At 35.4% G+C, this 15,360-nt stretch overlaps 1 protein-coding gene across 3 annotated transcripts in view; it reads left to right on the top strand.

Moving 5' to 3' along the window:
- The window catches only part of LOC126752046 (uncharacterized), a 61,925-nt gene extending 47,605 nt beyond the window's left edge, over positions 1 to 14,320 (top strand). For all 3 annotated transcript variants that reach the window (XM_050462581.1, XM_050462582.1, XM_050462584.1), the window contains 5 exons: positions 2,355 to 2,831; positions 2,899 to 2,994; positions 9,277 to 9,686; positions 9,758 to 10,174; positions 12,268 to 14,320. In XM_050462581.1, the coding sequence (XP_050318538.1) occupies positions 2,370 to 2,831; positions 2,899 to 2,994; positions 9,277 to 9,686; positions 9,758 to 10,174; positions 12,268 to 12,658 (1,776 nt within the window). In that variant the 5' untranslated portion in view covers positions 2,355 to 2,369 and the 3' untranslated portion in view covers positions 12,659 to 14,320. The remainder of the gene's footprint in view (positions 1 to 2,354; positions 2,832 to 2,898; positions 2,995 to 9,276; positions 9,687 to 9,757; positions 10,175 to 12,267) is intronic.
- The last annotated feature ends 1,040 nt before the right edge of the window (positions 14,321 to 15,360 follow it).

Genomic DNA, 15,360 nt, shown 5'->3' with positions numbered 1-15,360 from the left:
ATTCAACGTTTGTGTAAATTACTAATGCCACACAATTGTTAACCGACTCATCACTTTTGTCACCTTATCGGCGTACGAAAGCCGACGTGTAATACTAATTTCTAATTTAAATTTGCATTTTAGTTTGGTTTCTTTGTTTGTGTCTAGTTTTTTGTCGTTTATTTTTTGTATATATGCCAAGTATGGTACATAGTACTAATGACTTTCTTAAACAGGGTCAAATTATAAGTTGATATTAATTTTAAAGAGACCAAGTACTCTCTAAGCTTTGCGATGCCTCACCTGTCAAACAACACTGTTAATGAACATTTGCGAAAAATGTGTTATATAAAATATATAATGTCGAGCAAAATCTTTCATTGCCTACCGACGATCGCGTCGGCCAATTGAATACTTTTTCTCTAAGGATGGTGCTGCGATTTTAGCATCGATCACTTGTGATAATCACCGAAAGTTGTCAAACAACACTGTTCAATGAACATTTTTTGCCGAAATGAATGTTTTATATAAAATATATAAATGACAAAACGTTCTGAGATGTTATGCTAAAAAATGTCAAACTTTCATTGCCTACCGGGAGCGAATATATATAGCAGCATATGCACTTACTTTATTGGCAATGAAATTTCTATTCAAATATGTCAACTCCCAGCAACACTAAAATTTCTTTAAGTATTGATGAGATAAAACTAGTCTATAGCCGATAAAAGTTTAACCCCTCCGAAAAGAAAAATAGTGCACTGCACTGCAAAAAACAGAGCGAGTTTGTTGATATTTGACCCGTTCCCAGATACGACGGGCTGCCACGTATTTTCAACAGTCCGGTCCACGTAACCGAATGGACCTAAATTTTTATTCAGTCAAGGACTGTCAACTCGGCAGCATTCCACCAAATTACCTCAATGATCTTTTCTCTCGCTACAACAAAAATAATTTAGTGAAAACAAAATTCTAGTCTACATTGATGTGTCAGCCAAAAAAAGTTAAACAATTAACCTGTGGGGGGAAACCGAATATACCTGTGGTAAGGCATGCCTGTCGTAAGAGGCGACTAAAATCCTGGCCACCAGTCCAGAGCCGTATGGAAGCTCAACTGGTAGTAGCTTCGGCTACGAGGTCTGACCGGAGACTTAATTCTGGTACCACGGGGAGCAGGAGCCCTTGGAGGTCACTCCAACCTGCTCATGCGGACTGGCCCCTCGGGGAGTATCGTGGTGGTTGTGGTTAAAACCCAAATGCGGGAAGAACTGACCTTGTCAGTTGAATGTGGAGTTGCATTGCAACCGGGTGCCGGACCCAAAGCACTGCCAATTGGTACTGAAAATGCTTAGCATTCTTAGGGCGCTGATCAACGCATTAATTTTATCCGCTGTGCTTTTGAGCGCCGTGGAGTAAGGCTGTCGTCAGGTACCCACGTTAAACACACCGGATGTTGACAGCAGTGACGTAGGAGCCAAGTCCTGCCGTCCTGCACTACCTGACCCATTTGCCAGTTTAACCAGACTGGAGAAATTTTTATCTTAAATCTAATTTATCTTCTCTATTTAGCTCTGCAGCTCGTATCCAGCAGCTTACACAGTCGTAATAGCTCTGCAGGGATACCAAGTTCAGATTAAGCGGCATAGAGAGAGTATGGCAGCTATAACTTACAGTGGTCCGATCTAAACGCATCGTGCGTTGCGTGGGGCAAGAATCTATGCCAATGTTCGTGAAGATATTTTGTCAAATAAGAAAGTTTGTATAGTTCGCATATATGTATACAGCTGTACGAAGAGACCATCTCTGGTCATTTATATATGTACGTATATACTTTATAGGGTCTCTGACGTTTCCTTCTGTATGATGTAGGCTTCGTGGCAAACTTAATATAACCTGTCCTGTCGAGGGAATGAAAAGATTAGGAAAATTTACAGTTAAATAGATGTTGTTACCTTTCCGTTTGTTTTTTTTTTTTAAAGCGATGAAATAATACACCTCGGGAGGAGGAATACGCAATTGTTCATTCAGCAAATTTATACATTTTCGTACACTTTTTATCGTCTTATACACCTTTTATCTGTTGAAAAATATTAATTTTTTATTTTTATCTTCTGATTGTTAAAGAATTTGCACTTTATTGCAAAATACGCTAAATCATTGTTCAAACAAAAAAAAATAAATTATTAGTTTTTGGTTATGACATCTTTATCTTGAGATTTGATCAATATTTTAACCAATCTATATAAAATACATCAATGTGCCAATGTTGTTATAAAATTTTTTACTAATGTTAAATAAATATTTGTTTAGTTCATGTGTTAAAAAAATCATTATCAAATGTATTTCATATATATTTTCTTTTTATATACTTGCAGGTAGTTTGACGTAGAATGCTATCCAATTTTCACAAATTAATGCGGTGCTCTTCGAGCGTATTGCAATCATCAGCACCTGTGGGTGGCCGCAATGGCGGTGGCGGCGGTGCTGGTTTTGCCGCCGGTATTGGTGGATCCAATTCACCAGCCTCACCTTTTAACATCAACGATGACGATCCCAATATTGCCACTTGCTCGGGACGAGGCGACTGTCTGAATGGCACATGCCTCTGTGAGATCCGTTATGCCGGCGATGAGTGTAGTGGCTTCAATTTGCCATATTACGCCGGCATCTCGGCTGTTTTCTACTTTGTCGCTTTAGTGTCTGTCGTGCAACTCTGCATCTGCATTGTGGCCGAGTATCAACGCTTGAAACAGCCCTCGATGTTGCGCGCCTGTCGGCTTACAACACAAAAGGTCTTATACTTTCTGGTATTCGTGGCAGCATCGCTGCGCGGTGCCTTCTTTACGACACCGGTAAGCCAACGCGCTGAAGTATATAATAATTTATTGTTTTAATCGTCATATTTTTCATTTATTGCAGTTGGATTTACAGCCACAATGGGCCATCACACTGATGTCGGCATATTATCCGATGTTAATGACCTGCGCATCACTCATCGTCTGCATGTGGGCTGAGGTGAGTAATAAACGCTTAAGATTGTACATATAATATATGTATAAGTATGTAGATATGTATGTGTTCTTAATGTAAAATGCGTAAATTTAATATGCAATACAAAATTTGTACGTACTCCGGCTCTTTGGCTCACTTAGCGGAAGCGAAGTAGTGTTTTTAACGATTTTTAAGAGCCGATCTGTCTAATATTTACTATATGAATTGATGCTTATAACCAAATAAGAGGATCCCTTATATGTTCCTAACCTCATAATCAATAAGTAAACTTGAATATATTAGAAAGATTTAATAGATTTTTAAAACATTATCTTGAAGGCCCAAACACTTTGACATTTGTGGCAACAAATTTTCCCAGCACTTCGAACAATTTTATTAAAGCATCAACGAATCGTTAGTTTTAAATCTCACCAGGCACCTAAAATAGTTTACCTTATAGTTTGTTTTTGGAACTTTTGAGACAAAGACAAGTTTTTGGGTGCCTAACACAAATAGCTTTTTGAGTGCAGCTGTATGAGTGCGCAAAATTTATTGTCATCGAAGCCATTTAACTATAATTTCTATGAATGGTGCCGAGTACACAATCCTTGGCCGGATAAAATCCGGGTCCATTCCGGTTACTTACACCTGACTATCGTGAGAACGGAGGAATGTTAGGTGAAGTTCGACGGGCTCTTTGTATGCAGGACTTATATAGGTTTAGTATGCCAGAGTTAATTCCACATAGATATGAGTTTAATCTACTTTGATATTCAGAATAACGTTGCGCAAAGATCACACTGCGAATCGAGCTCATGATCTGCGATGGGCGGTGTTTGGACGCCAAGATAGCCTTTCACTTGTAAGAAAATGAAGGTTTTAATAACTTCTTTCTAAATGGCGTTCAGTATTTGTCTGAAGCACCTGTAAGTCGCGTCCTAAACTACGTCTAATCTCGGTTCCGTATTGTAGGAAAGTTTTCTTAATATTCCTACTAGGATGTGGCTTCTGTGAAAGCATTGTAGCAAGAACTGCTTAGAAAAGACGTTGTCAAGAGACCTCCAATAACTGTCCAGAGTTTGATAAGTCTATATCTTCATCAACTGCGTCTTTTTATTTGGACTTTTTTCTTATACCAACGGGTAAATCCAGCGACAGCCGATCCTATGGTATATAAATAGGCAGAGTCGCAATTTATTCGTCCAAAGACTGTAAAACCTGCAACGTCCTCTAAAAATATAAGCAAAAGCCCTCGGTATCTCTGATTTACAATACTATTGCCATGAGAAAATTTAATTAAAGAATTCAGGTAGTTTATACATCGATCCATCTCTTAATAATAACTTTTACGTCGGAGAACACAAATTTCTTCACATTAAATATATGTATGTGCATATGTATGTATATCTATCCCTTTCGAATGCATATCAAACTTCACAGAGCCATTGGTGTACTATCTGAGCTATTAATGCACATTTTCGGTGATGCATCTGCAGATATTTTGATTTTGATTGAGAAAGCCTCGTAGAGTACACCTTCTTGTGATAACTGTGGTTTTGTATTTATTTGAATTTGTTCACTGTTTATGATGATATAACCTGAACAGGGTATATTAAGCTTGCCGCGACCTTTGTGAAGCACTGAAGGCGCTATAATGTCCGTCTGTCTATATAATAAGTGAACCTAGTGTCTCAGTTTTTGAGGTATTGAATATCTGCAAGAATCGCCGATATTGGACAACTACAAGATATAGTTGCCATACAAACTGATCGATTATGATCAAGTTTTTTTATTAAAAATATTTTTTATTTCGCTCCAAAGGTACCCATGAAGAAAAAAGGTAGACAAATGGCGTCCACGCTTGCAGCAGACTGGTCAACATAAAATAATCTGTCCGTAGATTTCTATCGTCGGAATAATTTTCAATATTTTGAATGCTTTTGAATATTAAACCTCAAATTTCATGATTTTTGCGACAACTTTTTTATGAATAAAATCCTAGTTCGGATGATAGCCACATGTGTGCTGAATCAACCGTTTAAAATTTAATTTATACAATCGATGAAACAGTTTTTGAGAAATCGTGGACGCCAGTTTAAAAAATGTAGTTTCGAGAAAAAGACGTTTGAAAATTTAAAGACCTTAGTCTCTTAATCCTGCAACTTTCCAATTACATTAAAGTTCGGAAAATTATTTTACTAGCACATTTTATGAATGCTCTAGATTGGACTTAAGAAAAAAAATCGATTTTTTGAAACCGCCACACGGGTTGACTCCCTTAAGAACTGCATAAGATATCTTCATATAAGCTTTATTTTAATAAAAAATATTTTTCTTATTAAGTAACCATAATTCAAAAAAAATTGTTGCAAATTAAAGATTTTAAAAAATATGTGAAAATATTCCTAACCCTAAATAATTCGATTAAAAATATTTACTAATAATTTCTTATTTCCTCTTTTTCTTATCTTAATGTCGATTCATACAGAGCACCCTTATCTTACCTTTGGTTTGCTCGCACTCAATATTTTTCAAAGTGAAATCTAATTTTATTTGAATCAATGTGCACTAAACAAATATTTCTTAGGGTTACACATACGTTAGGGTGAGCAAAAAAAAATGTCGAGCTTATATTTTTAAATAAAAAACAGAAATGAAATAAAAAATTAAAATCATTAAGGGGTTATTTACAGTTAGAAGGCCGATAAAAAGCGAATTATAAAAATTTTTTCTTACTTGGTATTAGTAAAAATATTTATTTGGAAAGGAACTACAGCTGATTTCGTGAAAGTAATGTTAAATCGAGTAATTAAGTGAAGGAATAAGCAAAATATTTTTTTTTTTTTTTTTTTTTGCAAAATGGCGGTTTTCAAAAGTAAAAAAAACACGATTTTTGACCTAAAATTTCGGCCTTAAATTGTTTATGAAAAAATATTTATGATTGAGAAAAAATCTTCGATTAATTACTAGAAAATATATTTAAGAAGCTCGTGTTAAAATTTGAGACTAATCGGTACAGCCATTTTCGAGTAATGTTAGCCACCGACTTTGAAATGGTTTCAAGGTAATAAGTCTACCTTGCGGGGATATTTTTTTCTGAATATACATACATAGGTCCATTTAACCCATAAATTTAATATTAATATTTTTTTTTGGCTCAACCTAATGTACATTTGTGGTATATTTCACTCCATATTTCGATAAGAACTAATTATCTATTGGGTTGTTCATTAAGTAATTTCGTTTGATGCCAACAGCTGATCATTTTTGATTGTTTACGCAGCCAACTTCACATTTAACTGCTTTGCTGTTATATATTTGAACAGCTGACATAGTAACGTTTGTTTGTGAAATATTTTCTTAAATTGTTTGGTAAATTTCTTTCCGACAATTTCGATCTTCTGGATGGACCACGTCCTAGAAGGCCTCTTGAAGCCGATGTTGATAAAACAAAGTCGTTGGTCACTGCAAATCGTCGAATAACAACATCTCGAGAGATTGCTATAAGATTAAATTTGTGGTTGTTGTTGTAGCCGCATAAACATTCCTGCAGAAATTTCGTGGAATGGTGCCGAGTTGACAGTCCTTGGTCGGATAAAAATCCGAGTCCGTTCCGGTTACTTAAATCCGACTGTCGTGGGAACGTTAAGATTAAATGTGTCTAACGCGTACGTTCATGTTGCATAATAAAACACATAACGTTTTAATTGCACGAAATTACTTAGTGAACGACCTAATAATTAATAAAATTGAGACATATTAGTAACAGACTGTAAGGCACTCAATTTTATTGCCTTCAGGCCGCCACAATTATAAAAACTTATAGAGTACAGGTAACTCACTACTTATGTCCATGGGTCAGTAACCGCCCTATGGCCTACTGTAATGTGATGTAATGCGCCCAATTATAAAGCAATATTAAATTTTACAACTTTTCACTCATTGAGTTAAGTATTTCGCACTCTCATCCGCCCATTATCGCCGCAGTAGTTGAGTTATCTAAATTTCGGTATATTCGATTAATAGAGTTATATTGAATACTACAACTACAAATTGACAACAACTCTATAGTTCACTTTGAGTGCAAGTGTCCTCGATTTTGTGTTATATTTATGTTTATAGGTGTTTTGTAATCACTGAACCATATTAACGGTATAAAAACACGTCAGGCGGATCGCAGTTGATAATTCGGTACATTTAATTAAGTTTTTTTTTAGTACATAGTACAATTATCGCGGCAATTGGAGGTGTTCTTAGGTATTTTTTTTTTACTTTGTTTATTTTTTCCATTGTTATTTCCTTTCTACGTACTAAAAACAGTAAACATTTTTTCATGAATTTTTATCAGCGCGTTTTATTTATTATGAAAGTTCATATTAATAAATTTTTCATTAACATTCAATAGGAAACTGCCGAATCGCGAGGATCTGCGCGTTTTGAAGTCACTGAAATTAAAAAAAAAGTTAAATATTTTCTATTAATAAATGTATATTTTTTAAAGAAAAACTATGATAATAATAGTGTAAAAATTATAAAAGATAATATATGATGATATGTGGAAAAGTAGAGCAAAGACTTCAGTATCAATTCAAGTGTGCGCTCAATTAAGTGAATTTAAAATTCCGTGAAAATCACCGAAATCATTATTGTGGTAATTTTATTTTTCCAATAAAAAAATTAATTACAATACTTACAATATTTTTCTAAAAAAATAATATAAGCACAAATTTTATAAAAAAAAAAAAACGTCCTGACTGTATAAATATTATTATGCTCTTGCAAAATGTTGCTACAGGGTAGATTGTGACAAAAATTTCCCGAATAAATGATATTTCGAAAAAAATATAATTTTCGAAGTTGGTAGAGCTGTTCTAAAGTACTATGCAAATATGAGCGCGATCTATCAACCAATTCGTTTACAGCAGCTGCTTAAGTCGGTACACCTGAGTAATACGTTGCGATTTTTACAATGGATTAAAATATCGAAGAAAGTATGTGTTTGTTGCGAATGTTGGAAAAGGCTTACGATGATTCAGTTTTATCAAAAACACAAGTGATACAAAGCCTACGAGATGGTCGACCTCTACAACTGATGAAAATATTAAAAAGTGAAGGATATGGTGCTGAGATCTCGTTGAAGATGCTTAGTCAATCAAAGCTGCTGAAGACCACTTTCTTTTAAAGTTTTGAAGGTCTTTTGGTCACTTTTTTTTTGTTGCCTTCAACTCTTTTTTTACTAAAGCCCAGTATCTCTCAATCGGCCGTAGTTCTGGACAGTTCGGTGAATTCGCTTCTTTAGGTACGAAAATCACTCCATTCCGTTAGAACCACTCTAAGGCTTTTTTGCTATAGTGACATGAAGCGTGGTCAGGCTTAAAAACGTGGGCACTTCATGTCGGCTTAGAAATGGGAGCAATCTTTTTTTTAAACATTATTTCACATACATATATTCGCTGTTGATTGTATCCGATGTATTGAATGAGCTGCTTCTTTTGCCACAACTGCAAATTGCCTGTCACACAAGAAATTTCTCTGGAAATTTTGTCACCTTTTTGGCTTTGAATTTTTCAGCAACATTGCCTCGAGGTAGCTGAGAAAATTCCACTAAAACGTAGGTCTCGTCATCCATTATGCAGCATTCGAATTTCTTAACAAAATCGTTTGTCAACTTCTTAGCTTGTTGTTTTGTGGTTTCGTTTTTGAAGGCGTTTCTATCCGGAATTTTCTGTACCTTGGACGTCTTCAGCCCAGCTTCCTTCTTCGTCCTGCATACGAAAGATTCTGAGCAGCCAGCCTTCCTCGCCAATTTCCTACCCGAAAGGCTTAGCTCTTTCTCGATCATGTGGCCTCTTCTTTTTACCAGAACCTTCTTCTTGTCAATACGTTCATCTTCCTTAAAGTGTTTACTAACGCGAGAATGGTTTTAGAGTTAGCCCCTACCTCTTTGGCAATCGAAGAGACTAACTTTTGTCACACATATCTCATTTCAAGATACTTATAATACTGACGCGAACTAAATTAAAGCAATAAAACTAAGTTTAAGTTAATGGCCTTGAATATAAGTTACGAATATTTAAAATTTGATTGTTATTTACTCACAATTTCTTTGAATAATGAATATTGAATTCTTTCGCAACATATTTAATAAAAAGTTTTACCAGCGCCTGAAGTAATATCCGGCGCTTTGATTCCTGCAAGTTGCAAGAGTATCAAATGTTCGGTTACACCCGAACTTAGCCCAGCCTTACTTGTTTTTTTTTTTTTAATTTTCTGTCACTGACCGTATCTCACCGTTTTTATTTGCAGATTTTCCATTTACGCGACATCCGTTGGGAGAAGTCACAATTTCTATCGAAGAGTTTCCTCGGCTTTGTAGCATTTAACTTATTCCTCTACAGCTTATTCGGCGTTGAGGTATTTTCTTCGTTGATTATCAACGATCGGCAGAATTATGCGCACATCTTCAACGGCTGTTATGCCGTACTCTTGCTTATTGTGGTCGTTTTCTTTTTGATCTATGGCGTCGAAGTGTTTTTCAAATTGCGCGGCGGCTTCGTTTACGATCAAACTGGCAAAATACTTGGACCCAGCGAAGCGATTGTAAATGCCTCACAACTGCACCAGTCACGCTTGGGTCTACTATCACAGGCGATTATGTTAATCGTCATTGTGGGCTTCCTCACATCAGAGACATTGGGTGATTTCTGGAAAACAAAGTGAGTTTCACATTAATACTAAATTTTATGAATCAATAAATATTATTTATTTCCACTTTTTGTATTTTTAGGGTGCCAGTGTACTCACGCAATTGGCATGACATTGTCTTCCGCATTGTAGAGATGGGTGTTGCTGTTTGGTTCCCTTGCTGCTTGTGGAATTCAATGGCGCCCGAACAGCTGTGGATCTTAAATCCGCGTAAATTGCTGTCGCGTCAAATTGACCCATCTATACCGACCACATCGGCGGAAACCAAGAGCCTCTCACCCGAGGAAGGTCAATCGTTTTTGACGAAAAAAGACTGTTGGATTTGTTATGATAGTGACAAGCCCGAACCGCTCATACAGCCATGCCGCTGCACCGGCGATGTCAGTTCTGTACATCATGAGTGTCTCAAACGTTGGCTCGTGGAGAGCTGTAGTTCGCCAGATGCGCAGTTGTCGTGTAAAGTTTGTGGTTTCCCGTATGAAATTGAGAAGAGCAAAAAGTAAGTAGTTTAATTAAGTATTTAGGAGAAATAAAATTATTATAATTTTTAACTATTCTTACACTAATAACTAACTATTTAATATTTAGACTAGTTATCATTTGATATTTCATGTCATTATGGTAAAAAACAAGAAAAAACGTTAACTTCGGTTGCACAGAAGCTATAACACCCTTCACAAATATAAACGGTTCATTAAAAGAACTTGATTCCCTTCGTTCCGTTTGTATGACAGCTATATGCTATGGTGATCCGATCTGAAGTTTTTTTTCGGAAATCCTTGTATGAAAACCTTTTTTATTTCAGAGAATATCTTCACGAAAGTCATTCGGTTCCAAGCCATGACTGTCAGGACGCTAGCTGACTCATCAAAATGAGTACAGAAAAATGCAGTTTCAGTTGATGTGTAAGAACTTGCATTGCCGTGGTAAAGAGTGATCCGTCTTCGGTGGTTGGTTTTCTTGTTTTCCTGGCAAGCAGATGGTTCTATACCTTTCAGAATTTACTGTTCTGCGTTGTTCTAGTGGTATGATTGCGACATGTTCAGTTTTTCCAAAAACACCGGGAAGCGTGAACAATTTTTGTTGGATTCGGCATATCTTGAAACGCCCATGCATTCGACTGATCTTTACTTTCGGACACATACGCGTAAATCCACTTTTCATCATCTCTCACGATTTCTTAGATGTTTTTTGAAGCACAGCTATCGTATTTTTTAACTTTTCGCCCGACCAATCAGCACGAGTCTTTTTTGGAGCTATGTACAAATTATATGGGATCCAACGTGTAAATTTTTGTACAGTGCAATGTTTCCACGAATGCCTATAGTTGTCTCTCTCTTACGATGGGTCACATGACATTCTGTCAACATTAGTATGTGCATAACATAAACAGTTTCCGGAACATTAACTGATTTTGAATGACCTTCACGAAATCCGTCTTGCAGTAATCTACGAATTTTCGATAGTTTTCAAGCATAAATCGACCGATATTTCGCGTTCGATATTCATACGAAATGCATCAGTCGTCGCTGGCTTGTTGGCATAGACCATAGACTTCACGTAGCCCCACAGGAAGTAATCAAACGGCGTCAAATCGCACGACCATGGCGGTCAATTGACTGAGCCATTTCGTGAGATAACACGTTCACCAAACTTGGCTTTCAATGAATCGATTGTGACATTCGCTGTGTTCGGGTTAAAAATATTCGGTTATCATTGAGCGGTAGCGATTCCCCATAACAGTAACGTGCCGGTCTTGATCATCACGGAAGAAGTGCGGCCCAATGACGCTTCCGGCCATAAACCGCACCAAAATTTTTTCGAGAAGCAATGCCGACTCATGGAGTACGTGTGGATTGCTGCCTGACAAATACGCATATTTTGCTTATTGACGAAGCAATTCAGTCAGAAATAATGAACCTTATCGCTGAAGATGACTTTTCGATGAAAATCCGGATCATTTTCAAGTTGTTGCTCAGCCCAATTCACGAACATACGACTATTCTGGTGGTGGTGGCGGCTTCATTTTTTGCGTTAGTTTGATCTTGTAAGGATGTAGGCCAAGATCTTGTCGCAAAATTCGCCACAACGACGTTACAGAGATGCCAAACGCTTGAGAATGACGTGTGGGAGACTGATTTGGGTGTTCCTCAATTGATGCGCTAGCGGCAGCAATATACTCGACACCACGGTCACATCTTTGTCTCACTGTCACGGGAACGTTTTGTAAATTTTCTACTAGACGCTCAATTGTTGAAGTGGCAGGACGATTATGACGACCATAAATTGGACGTACATAGCACTCTTAAAGTTGAAACCACTGACTACGAATTCCGGTAGTAAATTTAAATAATTTCGACTCGTTGTTGGTCTTTCCATGATGAAATGGCAAACCTTGTGAAGTGTATTATAGCTACAGTTTAAGCGAAGTAAACGTTTTTTCTTGATTTGTTACAAAATTCCATACTTTATAGGGTCTTGCTAAGCATTAAGGGTTTCAAATCAAAAAAATTAAAATAAAGAATATGATATAAATTGATTTCACTTACCCTCATATCACTTAATATACACATCTTTTCACCAAAATTGCAGACTCGACTGGGAGAAGGGCTTCAACTTGCAACACTGGACCAAGACAATCATACTGATCACGCTGATGTGCGTCGCCGGCGCCAGCGCTTGGGTGGTCATTCAACTGTATGTTGATCCGCTGGTGCGCGTACTCACCGTCGGCATTGCCGTGCTCATTGGCTATGTGTGTGTCAAGTGTTTGGGCGAGAACACAGTGGTGGCATATCAACGCGCCAAAGTCAGCTCAATTAATATAGTGACGAAATCGGAAATGGAAAAGCTACACACCATTTGTCAAGACGTCGGCGAACGGCCAACAACAACAGCGGCAGCAGCGGCGGCTGCAGCAGCTGCAGCCAGCGTTGGACCAACACCAACAACAAGCGCTATGTTAGCCAACACTGTGCAATGATTATGACCCGCTGAGGAGGGGGGCAGCAGTGCCGTTGAGTCGGAGCACACACGCTTGTTGAACGGTGAAGGTGAGGATGAGCAACAACAACTACAACTGCAACGACACGAGCGTTTGGTGGAAGTTGAACAGGTGAATGGGCGGGTGACAGTAGCTGCCACGAAAATAGCACCACCGAATACGATTATTAGTCTGACTAACGTAACAGAGAAGAAACGAAATAAACACTAACTGACTAACGCGGTAATGGCGAGGCGGAGCAAATGCGACAGCAATAACCACAACAACAACAATGACGATTGCGACTATGACGAGACGTGGACGACAGCGCATGCGTTCCGAGGCAAGTTAATTAAGTTGGACAAAGGCTGTCCATATAAACAGCTATGAGTTTACACAACAACAGCAAATTACTGCAGCAATTATGAGAAGAAAAAAAATATAATTATAAAAAATAGAAATACAATAACATTACTCGTTCGGTTTAAGCAACATTAACCAATAACTTTCATTCATACATATATACATCTAAACATACATACATACATATGCATATACACAAGCACAACTTAAAATAACCGCCAGGCAAGCAAATCAATCAAGGTAAAGTAAACAATCGAAGGAGTCAGTAAGCACGAGCTGTGAAGGAGAAGGAGCTACACGGGTGAATATAGCAACGAAAAACAACAATAACAAGAACACGCCCTAGTCTAAACAGGAAGAGCTAAAACAACAACAATATCAATAACTTTTAATGGCCCAGCAAAAATAATGTGAATGGCCAGCTTCTTTTCAACTTTTTTGGAGTCAGTAGAGTGAAATGACTTGACCACGAAGTTTGTGCCAATGGTAATAAAATTTACAAAAGCATCCAAGCACCTCGGCTGGTTGGTGTTATTTTAAGTTGTCGTTTGCGTACAAGCGCGCAACCCTTGACGTTTGTTAAAGGAGAGTAAATGTCAAATTTCTCATACAATCGCGTGCATTTTTCATGTTCATACATAAATATATATATAGTACATACATACATATTTTATAATTTAATTGTATTTACAAAATCAAAGCGAAAAAGTCGTGATCTGCGTCTAATATGAGCTGCATACATATTGGCATCGCATTCATTAATTTCATGTTTCTATACACGAATTTGTTTACTCGATTCTCTATGTTAATGAAAATAGGAATTTTATTATGCATATTTTTTCCATTTTTTTGTGTTTCGCAAACTAAATTTTAAGCAATTTTGTGAAACAATTAATTCTTTTTTCGGCAAGCACTCAAATATCGCAAATCAAAAGATGTTCAAATTTGAAAAAAGTAAATAAAATAAAATAAAAAATTTTATAATATGCCAAATCTACATACATACATACATACATACGAGTACATGCAAACATAAATAAATGCGTACACATTTTCATTACAAAAATTGTGTTGTAAAAATGCAATTTGTGCAAACAAAAACAAAAAATATTTAATATATATAAATATAAATAGTAATAGCCAACAAACGTCAGTATCATTGCAATTGAGATTAATTACAAATGTTTAAGTGAAAATATGAAGTAACAATAAAAGGCTTTCAGAGTACATATAAAATTACATATACAGTACATATAGTCATAACAACTAACACATTAACACAATAATAAAGTTTGACGCGCCAAATACACCACAGTTGAAGGTAACGACGCATTTGGAAATATTTTTAATATGTATAACCTTCTGCCATAAAAACTTTTGAAACCCATGAAAACCTGCAGCTTTGTGTTATAAAAATTAATTTTAAAAAATTTAAAATTATAATTATTAAACAAGAAATAAAAATTATAATTTAAAAAAATCAAAAAATTTTAATTAAAAAAAAAAATAAAAATTATAATTGAAAAAAAAGAACAAAAATATTTTTTTTTAATATATCAGATACGAAGAAATGAAGCTTCATTTATATTCCTTTTAGTTCTTCTTGAACCTAAAAGCACTGATTTACCTTAAAAATTATAATTTATGTTATAAATTCTTTGAATAAAAAACACTTAAAAATTAAAATATTAAAAAAAAATGTTTTTTCGAAAAAAAATATTCAATTTAGAAAAAATATAGCTTAATTTCATTTTTTTTTTTTTTTGTTTAATCCTAAAAAAACTCATTTGCCTTTTTTACCTTGAAAAATATCATTAGTAACACAAATTACTATTTTTCAATTTTTTTATTTAATTGAAATTAAAATTTTGAAGCATTTAGCTTTAGAAAAAATATAACTTAATTTATATATATATTTTTCTCTTTTTGTTTAACCTAAAAAACTGATTTACCTGTTTTACCTTGGAAAATATCATTAATTACGCAAATAAATATTTTTCATATTTTTTTGTATTTAATTGAAATAAATTTTTTGAAACATTTAGCTTTCCACACAAATTTAAATATTTTGACTTAAATTTAAATTTTTCTAATGTTCCAATTAAAAAAAATCAAATTTTTAACTAAATCTGAGTCAATATAATGCAGCGTTTGTCGATAAGGGGTTATATTCACTTTTTAAGTCAGGAAAAACGCATTTTTTTCATGAATATTTTTGAAGAGATATTGAATTTAATAAAAAAAAGGAAATACAAAAAATAAAATAAAATAAAAAAATAATACAGATTAACAAAATTTCATGTAATTTAATAAACAGAAATTAATTTTGAAAATTTTTG

Source organism: Bactrocera neohumeralis, chromosome 3 (assembly GCF_024586455.1).
Source record: "Bactrocera neohumeralis isolate Rockhampton chromosome 3, APGP_CSIRO_Bneo_wtdbg2-racon-allhic-juicebox.fasta_v2, whole genome shotgun sequence".
NCBI lineage: Eukaryota > Metazoa > Arthropoda > Insecta > Diptera > Tephritidae > Bactrocera > Bactrocera neohumeralis.
The sequence above is the reverse complement of the archived record's forward strand: the minus strand, read 5'-3'. Positions and strand labels throughout refer to the sequence as shown.